Here is a 14,694-nt window from a genome sequence, read left to right as displayed (position 1 = left end):
CTCAGTGGTAGAGCGCTTGCCTTGCATGCATGAGGCACTGGGTTCGATTCCTCAGCACCACATAAGCAAAAAGAAAAAAGCCAGAAGTGGCGCTGTAGAGCACTAGCCTTGAGCTGAAGAGCTGAGGGACAGCACCCAGGCCCAGAGTTCAGGCCCCACAACTGGACCAAATAATAATAATAATAAAAGCAATAAAGTACAGGAAATATGTGTCTTTTCAAACTCTTGCCTCTAACTCAAGCTTTTCATAATTCAATTCTTTTTGATTTAGTCTTAACCCTTTTTGTCCATTAAAGTATAAAGATAATCCAAACAAATGCGCAATAATATATAGAGAAATTTCCCTGATCATACAGTTTTCTGGAACTTTCTTTTTTTAATGACCTTAAGAAGAAAACTGAAAATTTCAGATTAGGTTTCATATGTACCTTTCTAACTTATAACAGGCTTTTTATGTCCCCTTTCCTTCACTGTCTGGAATGCCACATTCTAACTTTAGCTCTATTTTCGGACTCTAGCCTCTGGGACATCTCACTGTGAGTCAATATCAGGCTTCCTAGATGCCAGTAACATTTTGTACCAAGCACCATTCCTGCTCCAAGTGTCATTTCTACTTCTTCTACCTTTACTCCCCCCAACTCCAAAGCCACTGGAGATTCCCCATGTCACAGGGCTTGTTTTGGTAAAGTGTGGTGAGTGTATTACCTAGAAGGAAATCACTGGTGTTGGAAACTGGCTAGGAGGCTGAGCACTTAGCAATGGTTTATTGATTAGGAGATGAAAATTTGGCTCATTTTTCAAACCAACAAGGTAATTTCTTCATCTGCCATTTCTTTATTCCTTCAGTTCTCTGAATTGTTTTCTATCTCATTAGGCAAGTTTGTTTTGCACTGTCTTTCTTATTAGAACTCAAATTTAAACCCTGACAATTTATAGGGTAAGTGTGGTTTGATTAAAAAAACTGTAAGTGGACAACTTGCACATGATGATGCTCTAGTTTTTGTCCATTAAAGTATAAAAATAATGCAAAGCTGTAATGGTGATTTTCTATGAAAATCATTTTTTGCAAATTACACTCTTAAAAGGTCAGCTTTCAAAGTATATTGTGTATTTCTACATTGTGATCTCTAATTCTGTCTCTAAAATTTAATTTTTATTTGTTTTTTTTTTAACTGTATTTTTTTTGTCTTTTTTGGGTACTGGGGATCGAACCCAGGATGTTGCACTTGCTAGACAAGCACTTTGCCACTGAGCTACATCCCAGCCCTAAAATTTAATTTTTAATAAAAATATTGATACCTAAGTTTTAATCAAGGACTTTGGTATTTCGATTTTTACCACATTAAAATTAATTAGGTACCATGTGATTTTTTTGTTTTTTTGTATGCTCCTCCCCCATGGTATAACCGCTGTTCTTACTGTATTTGATGTCGGTGCCCTGCATCTTGTACATACACTTTTCTAATTTGGGGAGGGGAAGGGAAAAAACAAAATGCTTAAATAAGGATGCAGATTGACCCATTATAACAATGAGATGTACAAGACACTATGTTGAAAAACGATTTGGGGTGGGGGAGTGTAGTGGAGGTGGGAGGGAAGGGATGGTAGGGGAAAAACAAAGGAGGAGGCAACAATCCTTGATAGGAAATGTACTCAATACCTTGCACATATAACTGTAACCTCTCTGTACAGTATTTTTACAATAAAAAACATATAAAATTTAATTAGGTATTTACCAAATTAAACTGAACAGTAGAAGAAACAATTCTTCATTCTCCCATATGTTCTGTGAAGAAGCACTTTGCCATGCACTTGGTCAACTGATTTCAACCTGTAATCCGTTTTCAGGATAGCGAGTTGTTCTACAAGTCTTTTAATACAGTTCAGATCTAAAGGTAACATTACATTTTAAAAGTACTCTTGGTTCTTCATTGTGGACAAAGAAAGCTGGCACCTTTTACTGCAATCTGCTGCAGTCTTATAAGATGTTTTAAGGACTTTAAAAAAATGTTAGTAAAACACTAGGGGCATTTATCAGATGAAAGGTGGGATTTCACGAGGCCTTTTTATTTATCTGCTGCTACTCTTTAAAAACATCCATCTGCCTGAATAATGATTGGTAGTTTATTACTTTTCTTATGAAAGAAGAGAGATGAGAATGTCCCTCGCCAGCTTACTTCATGTTGAAGGAAAGGATGGGGTGCTTTTCAGCACTTTGTGATTCACACAAGCCTGCTTCACATCTGTGGGTGTTGAAATCCTGGTTATGTTCCTTGTCTTCTGTGGTAGAGTCATTAGGAAAGCTACCTGTCTTAAAGACTGACTTCAGGCTGTGAGTAGAAGTTCAGCTGAGGATCATGGGAGCCCAGAGAAACAATCTCTGTTGAAACCAAATTCCTGAGCCTCCTGATTTTTATTTTTGCCTTTGAGACTTGGGACAGGTGAGGTAAACTGTGTCCTAAGTTCACATTAGCAGCGTGAAATAACACTGTGGTAATTGAAGCTGTCAAGCTGCTTTTCATGCCAGGAATGCGAAAGATGACCATGAAAACAATACAGAGCTACAATTTATTTTTATCCTATTTTTGTTGGATTAGAACAATACAGTTGAACTTTGAGATTTTAAATTGCTTTCAGATGTTAATCTTTCAAAGTGTAGGAGAGATTTCTGCTGATGGATTGGACACATATAATCCTGTGTTCACAGCCTCTCGTTAGTAAGCCTCAGTTTTCCAGAGGAATTGCTTCCTTCAGTATGAGATTTGGGTTTTGGTAACAGATGGCATTTTGCAGGGACATCAGTTCCAGGAATGCTAAGGATAAATGCAGAAGGAAAGCTGGAATGGTTTTGTGATGATGGTGATGGTGAAAGATATTTTCATTATTAATATTCAGCTGTTGAAGATGGCAGAATAGTTGTGGTATTCTGTATGTAAATGTCAGGTGCTCAAGAGAAGAGTGTGGAAATAGGTCAGCAATACCATGAACTTAATAAGGAGCTTGGATGAGGGGAGTACGCCTTCAGCTGTAAGCACGTGCTAGTGACTCCTTGTATTAACGATGCCTAGAAGCTGGGGAATATCTTAGTTATATGAGAATGAAACAGAACTGTATCATAATTAACAGAAACCTCGAGTATCCCTTATAAGAGAAGTTGGTGACAGTCTGAGAATTAGAGAATGGTCTAATTTTAGAGCTTAGAGTTCCATCCAACCCTGACATTTTGCACATAACACTGTTGGCTTAGAGGAGTGTGATGACACGGCATAGCCTATTTAAGTTGATGAACGCTTAGATCCAAGAGCCAACACTTCAGTTCTCTATCTCTCTCCCCCCCCTCATTGACATCAGCTTGAGAGAATATGCTTTATTACAAATAGTCTACCTGTTAGAGTTCCTATAATGAAGGAATCCAGTAAATTAAGGGTGTGAGTCTTTCTTGTAAACATTCATAGACACCAAACAAGGTCAGAGAAAGTGGAAAGTTGTCACTAAATCCCTCGGTAATACAGGCATTGCTGTACAATAGGTCTTTGGCCTGTGAGAAAATCAAATGAGTAATTTGAGTAGCTGTTTGTGGCAGAACCCAATATGGTTAGATGTGTTGCATTTCTGGAAGACTGCTTTGAGATTTTATTTGACAGCAGTAGGACTGCATATTTGTATTTGTGGTATGTGCACATGTAAAAAATATAAGATATATGAGAACAGTAAAATTAGAGATATAAAAAGCTTATTTTATATGTAACATGAAAGTCTTATGAGTATATACATGTATATATGCATGAACAAATATATGTATGCATACACACACACACACACACACACACACACACACACACAAAGACATAAAATCACAGCATGAGCCAAGTCCCAGTGGTGGCTAATCCTAGCTACTTGGAAGGCTATAATGAGGATCATAGTTCAAAGTCATCCAGGCTAGAAAAATTTGCAAGACCCATTTTCCAGCAATAGCTGGGTACGGTAATATGGGCATTTCACTCTGGCTACAGTGGAGGCTGAGATCAGAAGGATTGTAGTTATAGGCAGCCCAGGCAGGAAAGTCTGTGAAACTACATGCAGGCTTGTCTTCCCACCTATGACAGGAAGCCTAGAATAGGTGGATAGTGGTCAAGGCTTGTTCCCAGGAGATTCTTATCTAAAAAATAACCAATGTGAGAAAGAGTTGGAGGCGTGGCTCAGTAATAGAGTGCCTGCCTAGCAAGTGCAAGGCTCTGAATGCAAACCCCAGTACTGCCTAAAGAGCAACCATAATTTGAGGCCAATCAGTAGCTATGTATTCACCCCTAGAGTTTACTAGCATATTCTGCAGAATATAATTGGTTTCACTAACATCCATCCAAATGCTTCATGTGTTCTTTTGTAGTTTCTTTTTAATTCCTTTTAGCACTATTGTCTAAAAACAGAACAGAACAAAACAAACACCTTTTTTTTTTAAAAAAAATCAAAGTTTGTTGAATAAGATATTAATAATAAATGCCTCATAAGGATACGTTGGTGTTTAGAATTATAAAAATAGATGTACAATCTTTAACAGATTTTATACAAATGTAGGTATTTTGTTTCTTCTATTTCTTACATGTACAATAAGTGTACTATTAAGTGATACATATTTTGAGAATTTCATTTTAGAAATATACAGTTGTTCTGCTATTACTCTTACTGTTGAACTGCTGAGATCTGGTGAAAATGAGATTGTCATATCATTCTTACCATCTTAGAGATAGTATTCTCCCAAACCGTATACTCTCAAAACTTTTGCATGTCATTGTTCATTTTTATCTCTGTCTTCCTCATACAGGACCCCAAGTATTCAATTTGGACTCATTTATAACAAAAACTTATAAAGTACTTTAATACTTTAGGTGCTATCATAGTACGGCACTGCAGAACACCAGAATCACTTTCCTTATTTTGACTTACTTTCTGCATCTTGTTGACTTCCATAACTGCAGTATCACTTTGAGCTAATAGACTCAGCATGCCTACTATAATCAACCTCTTGATAAACAGAACCTCCTCCATTTTGGATTGCTTTTATTTGAGCGCAATGTGTTACATTTAGCCTTTTGAACAAGCTTATTTCATTTTCTGCAAATTTGGTCACATGAATGGGACATTAAGCTTTTTTAAAAAAATACTTCCACCAAAAATCTTAAAGGAATATAGAGTTAATACTAATTATAATATTTATTACTTTGGGATTTAGTAATATTAGAATTTAGTAACATTTAATTACTTGCTAATCTTTATTGTAGTTCAGCTGCTACAACCCTCTCACCTTTACTCATTAACCACATATTTACTGAAATCTTCTTATGCCAAGTATTTACTATTGTAAATACTTAGATACAAAGGGAACCCAGACTGATAAGGTACAAGCATTCTTGGAATACATATTCCATAGAAGATAAGCTACAAACCAGTCTGTGCATTAACAATAAAATTCTAAGACAAGATGAGGTGATAAAATACATTTATCTGATTTGGGAATGGGAAGGGGAATAACAAAATGGTGAAACAAGGACAAAGGGTGAACCAACACAGCAGTGATACTCACAAGATACGAGGTTGGAAATGAACTTTACATCTCGGGGGTGGGAAGGGATAGTAGGAGAAAAACAAAGGAGTGGGTAACAATTGTGGACAAGAAATGTCCACATTACCTTACTTATGTAACTGTAACCCCTCTGTGTAGCACCTTTACAACAAAATAAAATAAAATGTAAAAGAAAAAAAAGTGACTGGAGGGCTACATCAGATGACATGGGAAGAGAAGTGATATCCAAGGAAGTAATATCTAAGCTTTGATCTGAATGGCAAGAAGAAAGTAGTCATGTGAAGATCTGGGTGACATGCTATGTGTAAAGGTCCTAATGCACGGGATAGCTGACCAACCTGAAGTAGTCTAACAGGAACAATGAAGCCAGGGTGAAAAGAACTTCCTTAAGTTAAGGACAGTTGGCCAGAGGAGAGGCACACAGAAACCTGGTCACAGGACATTATAAGCCATGGGAGAAGTTTGAACTTTATAGTGGTTTCACAGAAAACAACCCTAATATTCTTTGCAGGAATTTACATGACCTGAATAACAGGAATTTGGGCACCATGTAATTAAGATTGGATAATAGGCAATATGCAGATCACATTATTGCAAGAATAAGAAATAACCCCAAAACCATACACCTCTTGATAAACATTCTGATTTGTGCCTGGTTGAAACTTCTTAGATGGGGAAAATGATTCCTAAGTCTCCTCATGACATCTGTTTTGTTTGATTAAGGAAAAGTGTAGATTTTTAAAAATGAGAGAATGATCAGCAATGTTAAATACAATTAAGAGGTTAAGTAGAATGAGGAAAGAAAAGTAACCAATTTGATAGCAGAAGCTATAGATGATCCTGTGCAGAATGTGGTAAACTTGAAAGACTCTTGAATTGACATGGAAATAAATTGTATAGCAGATGAAATAATGGCAGTAGAGAAGAAAGTTTGTTGTGAAGAGATAATAGTAGCTCAGGGATAATGTGGGACCAAGGAATATATTTGTTTTATTTTGTTAGAATCAGATGATTCAAGAGCATATTTGCACGCATTAGATGTTATTTATACATAGAGAAATTTACCTAACAAGTGAATAGATATAGCTACAGCTGCCATTCTATAAGAAGACAAGGAGTTGTGATTTACAGAACAAATAGTGGGTTGACCTGTAGTTGCTGTTGTTGTTTTAGTGCCAAGGTTGAACTGAGCTAGCCAAGTGCTCTACCACCGTGCAAGGATTGACTTTTGATAAGAACCAGAGTATAACAGCCTTATTCAAGTTATACCCTAAAAAGGTTTTGTCCCACTGTAGGAACCTTTGAAGACATTCTTAGTAGCAGTAATTAATTTCAAAATATTCTTTTATAATGAACTTGTGGTATGTCTCCTAAAAGACGCGGTGAGCCAGAAGTTAAAACATATCCAAGTACACTTACCCAGATGCAACACAAGTCTTCAACATAATCCTACAGGTCAATTCTCAAGGATCTTTGACTCTTGAAACTACTATGACATAACACCTGAACATGTACCACTTACTGGAATGCTAATTGTTACACTCTTTCTTAGTGGTTTCTTAGTGGTTATTCCACATATTTGTTGTTCATGTGTTCTGAAATGCATAGGGAAGATGTGTGAAAAGCTGAGGGTATAAAGGTAGTAAATTGTGTAGTTAGGATTATAACCAAGCCTCTTTTTTAAAAAACAAAACCAAATAAAACTTTTGTGCTCAACCTTTAAAAAAAAGTGGAAAATTTCCCAATTTATTTTTAAAAGCTAAAAGAACTATGCTAAGAAAATAGAACAAAAGAACACAAAATTACAGACTGTCTTACCAATATGTATTGTAAAAATCATAAGTATTTGTGAATGTAAGCCATCACTGTAGTGGAAATATATACATCACAAAGTAGAACTTATTGCAGAATACAAACATGATTCAGCACTAGGAAATAATGGATATGATTGAGCATGTTAATGAAATAAATGAGAAAACATTTTTATGTTCTCCATGGTCATCAAAAAGGTAGCTGATATAATTTAATATGCTGTCATTGTCTTGGAGGTTCTAGCCAAGGATAGAAGGCAAGAAAAAGAAACCAAAAGCATTAGAATAAATTATGCAAGGAAATTTGTAAGATACAAGATTGAAAAACTAACTATATTTCTATATTAATAAGGAACAATCTGAAAAACTATGCATATTAAAATAACTTATAAAAGCATTAAAAAGACAGCATATAAACCAGGCACTAATGGCTCATAGCGCTAATCCTAGCTTCTCAGGAGACTGAGATCTGAGGATGGTGGTTTGAAGCTAAGCCTGAGCAGGAAGGTTCTTGTGACTTATGTCCATTTAACCACCAGAAAGCTGGATGTGGAGTTTGGGCTCAAATAGTAGAGCACTATCCATGAACAGAAAAGCTCAGGGATAGTACATAGGCCCTGAGTTCAAGCCCCAGGACCAGTACAAAACAAACACAAAACATATCAAGGACTAAATATAAGAAAAGAAGTGCAAGCATTATTGCAAGAAATAAATAAAAAGACATGCCATGTTCATGATTGGAAAGATCAAATATTATCAATGTACCAGAACTTTCCAAACTGGTAAATAGATTTCAGTGCAGTTCCTATCAAAATTTCAACTCCCTTTTAGTACAAGTTGAGAAATCCTAGATTCATATAAAAATGCAAGGAACACAGAGTAGTTGAAATAATCTTAAGAAAGAAGAACAAAGTTAAAAGACTTCCTTTCCTTTTAAAAAATTACTGTAAAGGCACAGCGATGAAGACAGTGTGTGATTACCATAAGGATAGACACATCGATAGAGTAGAATGGAAAGTCTAGCCAGGAAATAAAAAGCATGCATTTATGGCTAATGGATTTTCAACAGCATGCCAAGATAGTGTAGATAGGGTAGTCTTTTCAGAAATATTACTGAGATAGCAATATTCACATGCAAAATAATGAAGTTGGACTCAACCTTACATTGTCTACAAGACTTAACTCAAAGTGGATCTAGGAGGAGGAGGGGTCTCTAAAATGTAGCATGTAGCGTGCTTGAGACCCAAGGTCCAATCCCTGATACCGCCCAGGAGCAAAATAAAGGAGGGAGAAAGGAAGAGAATATTCTTAGAACTCAACAATAAAAAGACAGCTCAGTTTGAAAGTGTGCAAAGCTGGAAATCTTTGCACAGCTATTTAAATATAATAAATTTTAAAAATTAAAAGTGTGCAAAGGAAGCCAGACACTGGTGGCTCACAGCTGGAGGTTGAGATCTGAGGATTGCAGCTCAAAGCCAGCCCAGGCAGTAACGTCCATGAGACTCTTATCTCCAGTAGAACTACCAAAAAAGCCAAAGTGAAACTGTGTCTCAAGTGATAGAGTGCTAGCCTTGAGCAAAAAAAATCTCAAGGACAGTATCTAGGCCCTGAGTTCAAGTCCCAGGACCGCCACTACCACCAACAAAAAAACAGTGTGTAAAGGATTTACACAGACATTTCTCCAGAGAAGATACACAAATGACCAGAACACATTAAAAAAGATGTTCAGTATCTTTAGTCGTTAGAGAAATCAACCTGGTTTCAATATGAGATTCTGTTTGCATACCCATTAGGAGAGCTAGAATCAAAATATTAGATAATAACAAGTATTGGCAAAGATGTGGAGAAATTGAAGTCCTCATACATAGCTGTGGAAAAGAGTGCACCTGCTTTGGAAAATGGTTTGGCAAAATGTTGGACATATGGAAGTACCATATGACCCAGCAATTCCACTTGTAGGTACGTAGCCAAGGGAATTGAAGATGAGTCCACACCAGAATGTGTACAAAAATGTTCATAGCAGCATTACTCAAAATATGCCCATAGTAAAAACCCAGATGTCCACCAACTGAAAATTGGTCAATAAAATGTGGTATATTTGTAGGATGGAATATTATCTATGAAAAGGAATAAAATTCTGATACATACTACAGAATGGATGAACCTTGAAAATACTTTCCTGCATGAAACTATGTACAATGGCCACATCTTATATGATTCAATTCATATAAAATGTGCAGAAAAGGTAAATACTTAGTATCAGGAAGTAGATTAGTAGATTATATTTGTAGATTGCTAGGGCCTAGGGGAAGAAGAGAATGTAGAGAGAGCATAAAGATTTGGGTTTTTTCTGTGATAATGAAAATCTTCCAGAATTATATAGTGGCAATGGTTATGCAATTCTGTGAATTCTGTGAATAAGAATCATTAAATTGCATATCTTAAAAGATTTGACTTTATAATACATGAATTTTATCCAAAAATTATTAAATAGTGAATAAATGACTTTTTAAAAAGCCATTATTTATATGTCATAGACAACAAACCCCCAAAATGGAAAAAAAATACATATTATAATTCTTGAATAAAGAGGAAATTTGCACAATATTTCAGGATACATGGTACAGAGTTTAGATAACTAAGGTTGTGGGACTATTAGAGAGTCAAACAAAAACAATTTAAGGTCTAGAAAGAGATTTAAGCACATGTATTAGGAAAATAATATACTGTGTATTATTTATGTTACCATATATAACATAGTAATATATAAGTAAGGTAAAAAATAGTGCTCCTCAGATCACGATCGAGGCCCAAATTCCCCACCCCCAAATGTGATAACCTGGCTGAAAAATAAGGAAAAAAGGGTTGGGGGTGTCAATCAAGTGGTCCAGTGCCTTGCTAGCAAGCATAGTCCCTGAGTTCAAAACCCAGTATTCCTCCCCCACACACACAAAATGGTGTTTATCATAAAGAAATATACCCTGCCAAGCTTTACCAGTTGGCAGTTGTGGTTGAAAACAGCATAAATTATTTCTGGCAATCTGAGTCACAAAGGCATTTACAGTAAAGATACTGATACCTCAGCATCAATGGAAAACCAAGCTCAGAAGATGAAGGAAGCATAGGCCACTAAGGAGCTAGGAAAACATCCTCCAAAGGTCACTGGAATTAGGGGGATGTCCCCAGTCTGTTGTTGCTGCTCAGGATTGTAGACCTACTACTGACACCAGGTTTCTGCGACTCCTCCCTCTCAGAGACTGGGGCAGAGCTCAGTCATGGTCTAGAAAGAGGAGTGTCCACCTTCAGCTACTGGGGTAGAAGGCACACGCTGTAGCATCAATCAGGTAGGAAGAGAAAGAGCCAGAAATGACAGATTTCCACTAACATTTGGAATGATTAAAATTAGAACCATACTTTGTATCATAGACCAAAATAAATTCCACATGGGTTCAGAATTTAAATGTAAAACGTGAGATCATAAAAGTACTTAAAGAAACTACACATGAATATTGATGTGATCTTGGTGAGAGTAAGTTGCTAAGCATGATATAAATATCAGAAAGCCATTAAAATATTGGTAGAGAATTAAACAACTCAGAAAGGAAATCCTGTTCTGTTAAGTTAAAAACAGAAGTTCAGGGCTGGAGGTATAGTTCAGTGGTAGAGTGCTTGCCTCGCATGCTCAGGCCCTGGGTTTGATCTCTAGTGTTATCAATTTTTAAAGAAAAAATGTATTTGTATATATACCTCCAAAAAAGACTATAGAGTATTATAGATAGAAAATAACCAGTGAAGATCTCTTGGATGATGACACTAGAAATGATTTTGCCTTCCTTCTCTCCTATATTGAAATAAATTGGCTCGCTAGCTGATTGGTTGGTTGGTTGGTTGGTTGGTTGGTTGGTTGGTTGGTTGGTGAGAATACAGTGTCAGGCTTCTCACAAGTAAATGTGAACATAACCTCACAGAGCAGGTAATGAGCCAGCATGTTTCCATCCCTACCTGTGTAAGTGATGTTTACTAGAATTTGTTCCACATTTTAAAAGGAAGATCTAAATCATTGAATGCCCCCAGTTCATGAGGTCTCTCTATATCCCCCCCCCATGTTTATTTTGTTGATTTTAAGAGACCCATCTGCTTCATGAGAAACTCACTGTTTAGGATATTAGCATCTAAGAGGAAGACAGTCACAAAGACTGTAGATTTTTATTATGGTTTATATCTCATCCTCATACCCCTACCTGTAAAACAGGCATTGTCTGGGATTCCATCTCAGTAAAGTGTGCTCTTCTATATCTGTTGGGCATAAGGAATAGAGAGAGTCTCCTTCTATTGCCCCATAGGAGAAAAACTCACAGAAGCATCCACCTAAAGGATGAGGAAAACCTTGCATGTTCCAGAAAGCCCAATCTGCACATGTAGAAACAGACTAAACAAGCCTGACACCGAAAATAATTTTAAAATGGCCACTTTTTCTTATTTTTGCCACTCAGTTACTTTTCTTTCTTGTTAAAGAAAAAGAATCATTGTGCCTTTGGATTCAGTCTGTCCTGTTAAGATGCAAATCAAGTAAACATGATCTTACTAGAGATTTCTAGTTGAAATGTTCATGTTTTAAAAGGCCTTTTAAAAAAAGTTTTTCTATGACCATTTTCTCAGAGGACTCATTAAACATTCTTTTTGAGTCATAAACAGCATGATTCTGAACTTTTATACGTTTCATATTCTCCTTGTCTTCATGTTTCATGTTAATATCGGAACCCCATAGCTCTGGGCTGGAATTAAATTTCTGTGCCACTGTTTTGGGTATTAGATGGCTTTGTATTACAGTTTTCACTGTAGTTATTTTGCAAGATGGAGTTAAAGTAGCTTGAGAATATGTATGGTGTTGAGCTACATATTTCTTGAGAAGTTTTGCAGTTCTCTCATGTTCTGTACTTTTCCCTTAGTTATTTATTTATTTTGATGACATGGAGCAGAATGATAGATAGGCAGAAGAAAAGCTGTTCCTTTTTTCTAGAAGATGCTTGGAAAAGTTACAATAACTCTTGTTTCCTTGGTATCCCCATATGAAGTTTTGTGGCTGTGGTGCTTCATGCATGTCTTACAAATCACAGTGCTCGGGAGTAGGAAGTGGCAGGTGCTGCATTGTTGAGCATCCTCTGATATCCAGTCCTTGCAGATGAGGTGAGGTAGCTGGGTAGTGGGCAGGTGAGGTGTCAGACTTCAGTGCAGTGGTGAGAGGAGCATGTGCAGCCGGAAGGGCTTGGTATCATGGTACCTCCAAGCCTGGTCATTTTCTACCTAGCTATCCTCCACTGCTTCTGGGCACAGCAAGACTTCATACATGTACTTCTCTTGTCTCTTTCCAGGAGCAGCCTATTGCCAGTTCATGGACATGCTCTTTCCAGGCTGCATTAGTTTGAAGAAAGTAAAATTTCAAGCAAAATTGGAGCATGAGTATATTCATAATTTCAAACTTCTGCAAGCATCATTTAAGCGAATGAACGTTGATAAGGTATGAAATTCTCTTTTATCTCTATAAATCGCACTGTTCAAGCCAGGAGCCAGTGGGTCATGCCTTTAGTTCTACTTACCCAGGAGGCTGAGATCTGAGGATCATGGTTCAAAGCCAGCCTGGTCAGGAAAGTTGGGGAGGCTCCTTATCACCATTTAATAATAATAATAATAGGAACTGAAATTGTGGCTCACATGGTAGAGTGCTAGCTTTGTGCATAAAAGCTCAGAGACAGCTCCCCAGGCCCTGAATTCAAGCCCCAGAACTCACACGAAAAAAATTAAATAAATAAAATGCACTTTTCTTTAGAATTGTTTTCTGTCAGAAATCTATAAACTTGTAAATGGGAATATCTCTTGATATCTCAACAAATTGGAGCCTGTAAAGGATCAATCCTAACTTCCCATATTTGGATGAAGTTTTAATTTAAAGAGATTGTCTAAACTTGCAACCATTTGACTAAAAACTTTTAACAGGAATTATAAGTGTTTAAACATTAATGGCTATGTTTACTATTGCAGATGAGAAATTTTTATGTTTTCCAGATGTTTCTGTGGTTCTTTGTATATTTTGTTCCAGGGAAAAACATCTTACTGTGGAACAGCATGATTCTCAGTCCCAGCTCATTATGGAACAAGTTACTTGAATTCTTTTACCCTGAGTTTACTCATCTATAAAAGAAGTCTAGAAATTTCTTGCTCATAGTTATGAAGTTGAAATGAAGGAATGCATGTAAAACTGTCCAGTACAAGCCAGGCACTGTGGCTTATGCCTGTAATCCTAGCTATTCATGAGGCTGAGATCTAAGGATCACTGTTTGAAGTCAACCTAAGCAGAAATGTCCATGAGACTCATCTCCAATTAACTACATACAAAGAAAAGATGGAAGTAGAGCTGTAGCTCAAATGGTAAAGTGCAGCCTTGAGGAAAAATAGCTCAGGGACAGTGCCCAGGCCTCTCTCTCTCTCTCTCTCTCTCTCTCTCTCTCTCTCTCTCTCTCTCTCACACACACACACACACACACACACACACACAAAATGACCAGCACAACAGCTGGGCACTAGTAGCTCATGCTGTGATCCTAGCTACTCAGAAGGCTGAAAAATGCTAGGCTCCATCTCTAAACTAACCAGCAAAAAGCTGGGCTGGATGTATGGCTCAAATAGTAGAATGTTAGCAAGTAAGCTGAGCAAGCATGAGACCTTGATTCAGGCCCCAGTACTGGAGGAAAATACGTTTCCAGCATTGTAAATACCCTCAGATTCTCAATATTGGTTCATAAATTTCCCTCTTCCCTCTTTGAGTTTTCTTAATTTTATCCTAGAATGATACACCTGGAGTTAAATGCTTATTACCTAAAACTACTCAATCTCTTTTCTGCCTATGGACTGCTATTCAGATATATGCTTATTAATTCACATTCTTTATTTAGGGTATGTCTCTTTGAATAAACTTTGAAGAGCTTTCTTTGCAATAAATTGATTATAGCAGTAATACATAGAATACTAGGCTATAAGAGAGAGGCATTAAAGGGAAGAAGAGTTGGTGAAATACCTATATTGAGAGTGGTACTGAGATTTTTACTTAGTCCCTTACATTTGCAAGGCAGTTACTCTATCATATGAGTCCTACCTAAGCCCTTTTATAATTGAGTTATTTTTTAGTTTTGTCTTGCTTTTTGCCTGGACTGTCCTGGAACAGGCACATACTACCATGCTCAGCCTTTTCTGTTGAGATCGGAGTCTCACAAACTATTCCCTCCCTCCTCTGGTTGGAACTGTGAT

General features: G+C 36.9%; 1 protein-coding gene across 3 annotated transcripts in view; it reads left to right on the top strand.

Moving 5' to 3' along the window:
• Window positions 1-14,694, top strand: part of Mapre2 (microtubule-associated protein, RP/EB family, member 2) — a 146,572-nt gene that overhangs the window by 90,312 nt on the left and 41,566 nt on the right. For all 3 annotated transcript variants that reach the window (XM_013014904.1, XM_013014903.1, XM_013014902.1), the window contains one exon: window positions 12,765-12,910. In XM_013014904.1, the coding sequence (XP_012870358.1) occupies window positions 12,765-12,910 (146 nt within the window). The remainder of the gene's footprint in view (window positions 1-12,764; window positions 12,911-14,694) is intronic.

Source organism: Dipodomys ordii, unplaced genomic scaffold (assembly GCF_000151885.1).
Source record: "Dipodomys ordii isolate 6190 unplaced genomic scaffold, Dord_2.0 Scaffold25, whole genome shotgun sequence".
NCBI classification, from domain to species: domain Eukaryota; kingdom Metazoa; phylum Chordata; class Mammalia; order Rodentia; family Heteromyidae; genus Dipodomys; species Dipodomys ordii.
Note: the sequence above shows the minus strand (reverse complement) of the source record. Positions and strands in the feature narration are given on the sequence as shown.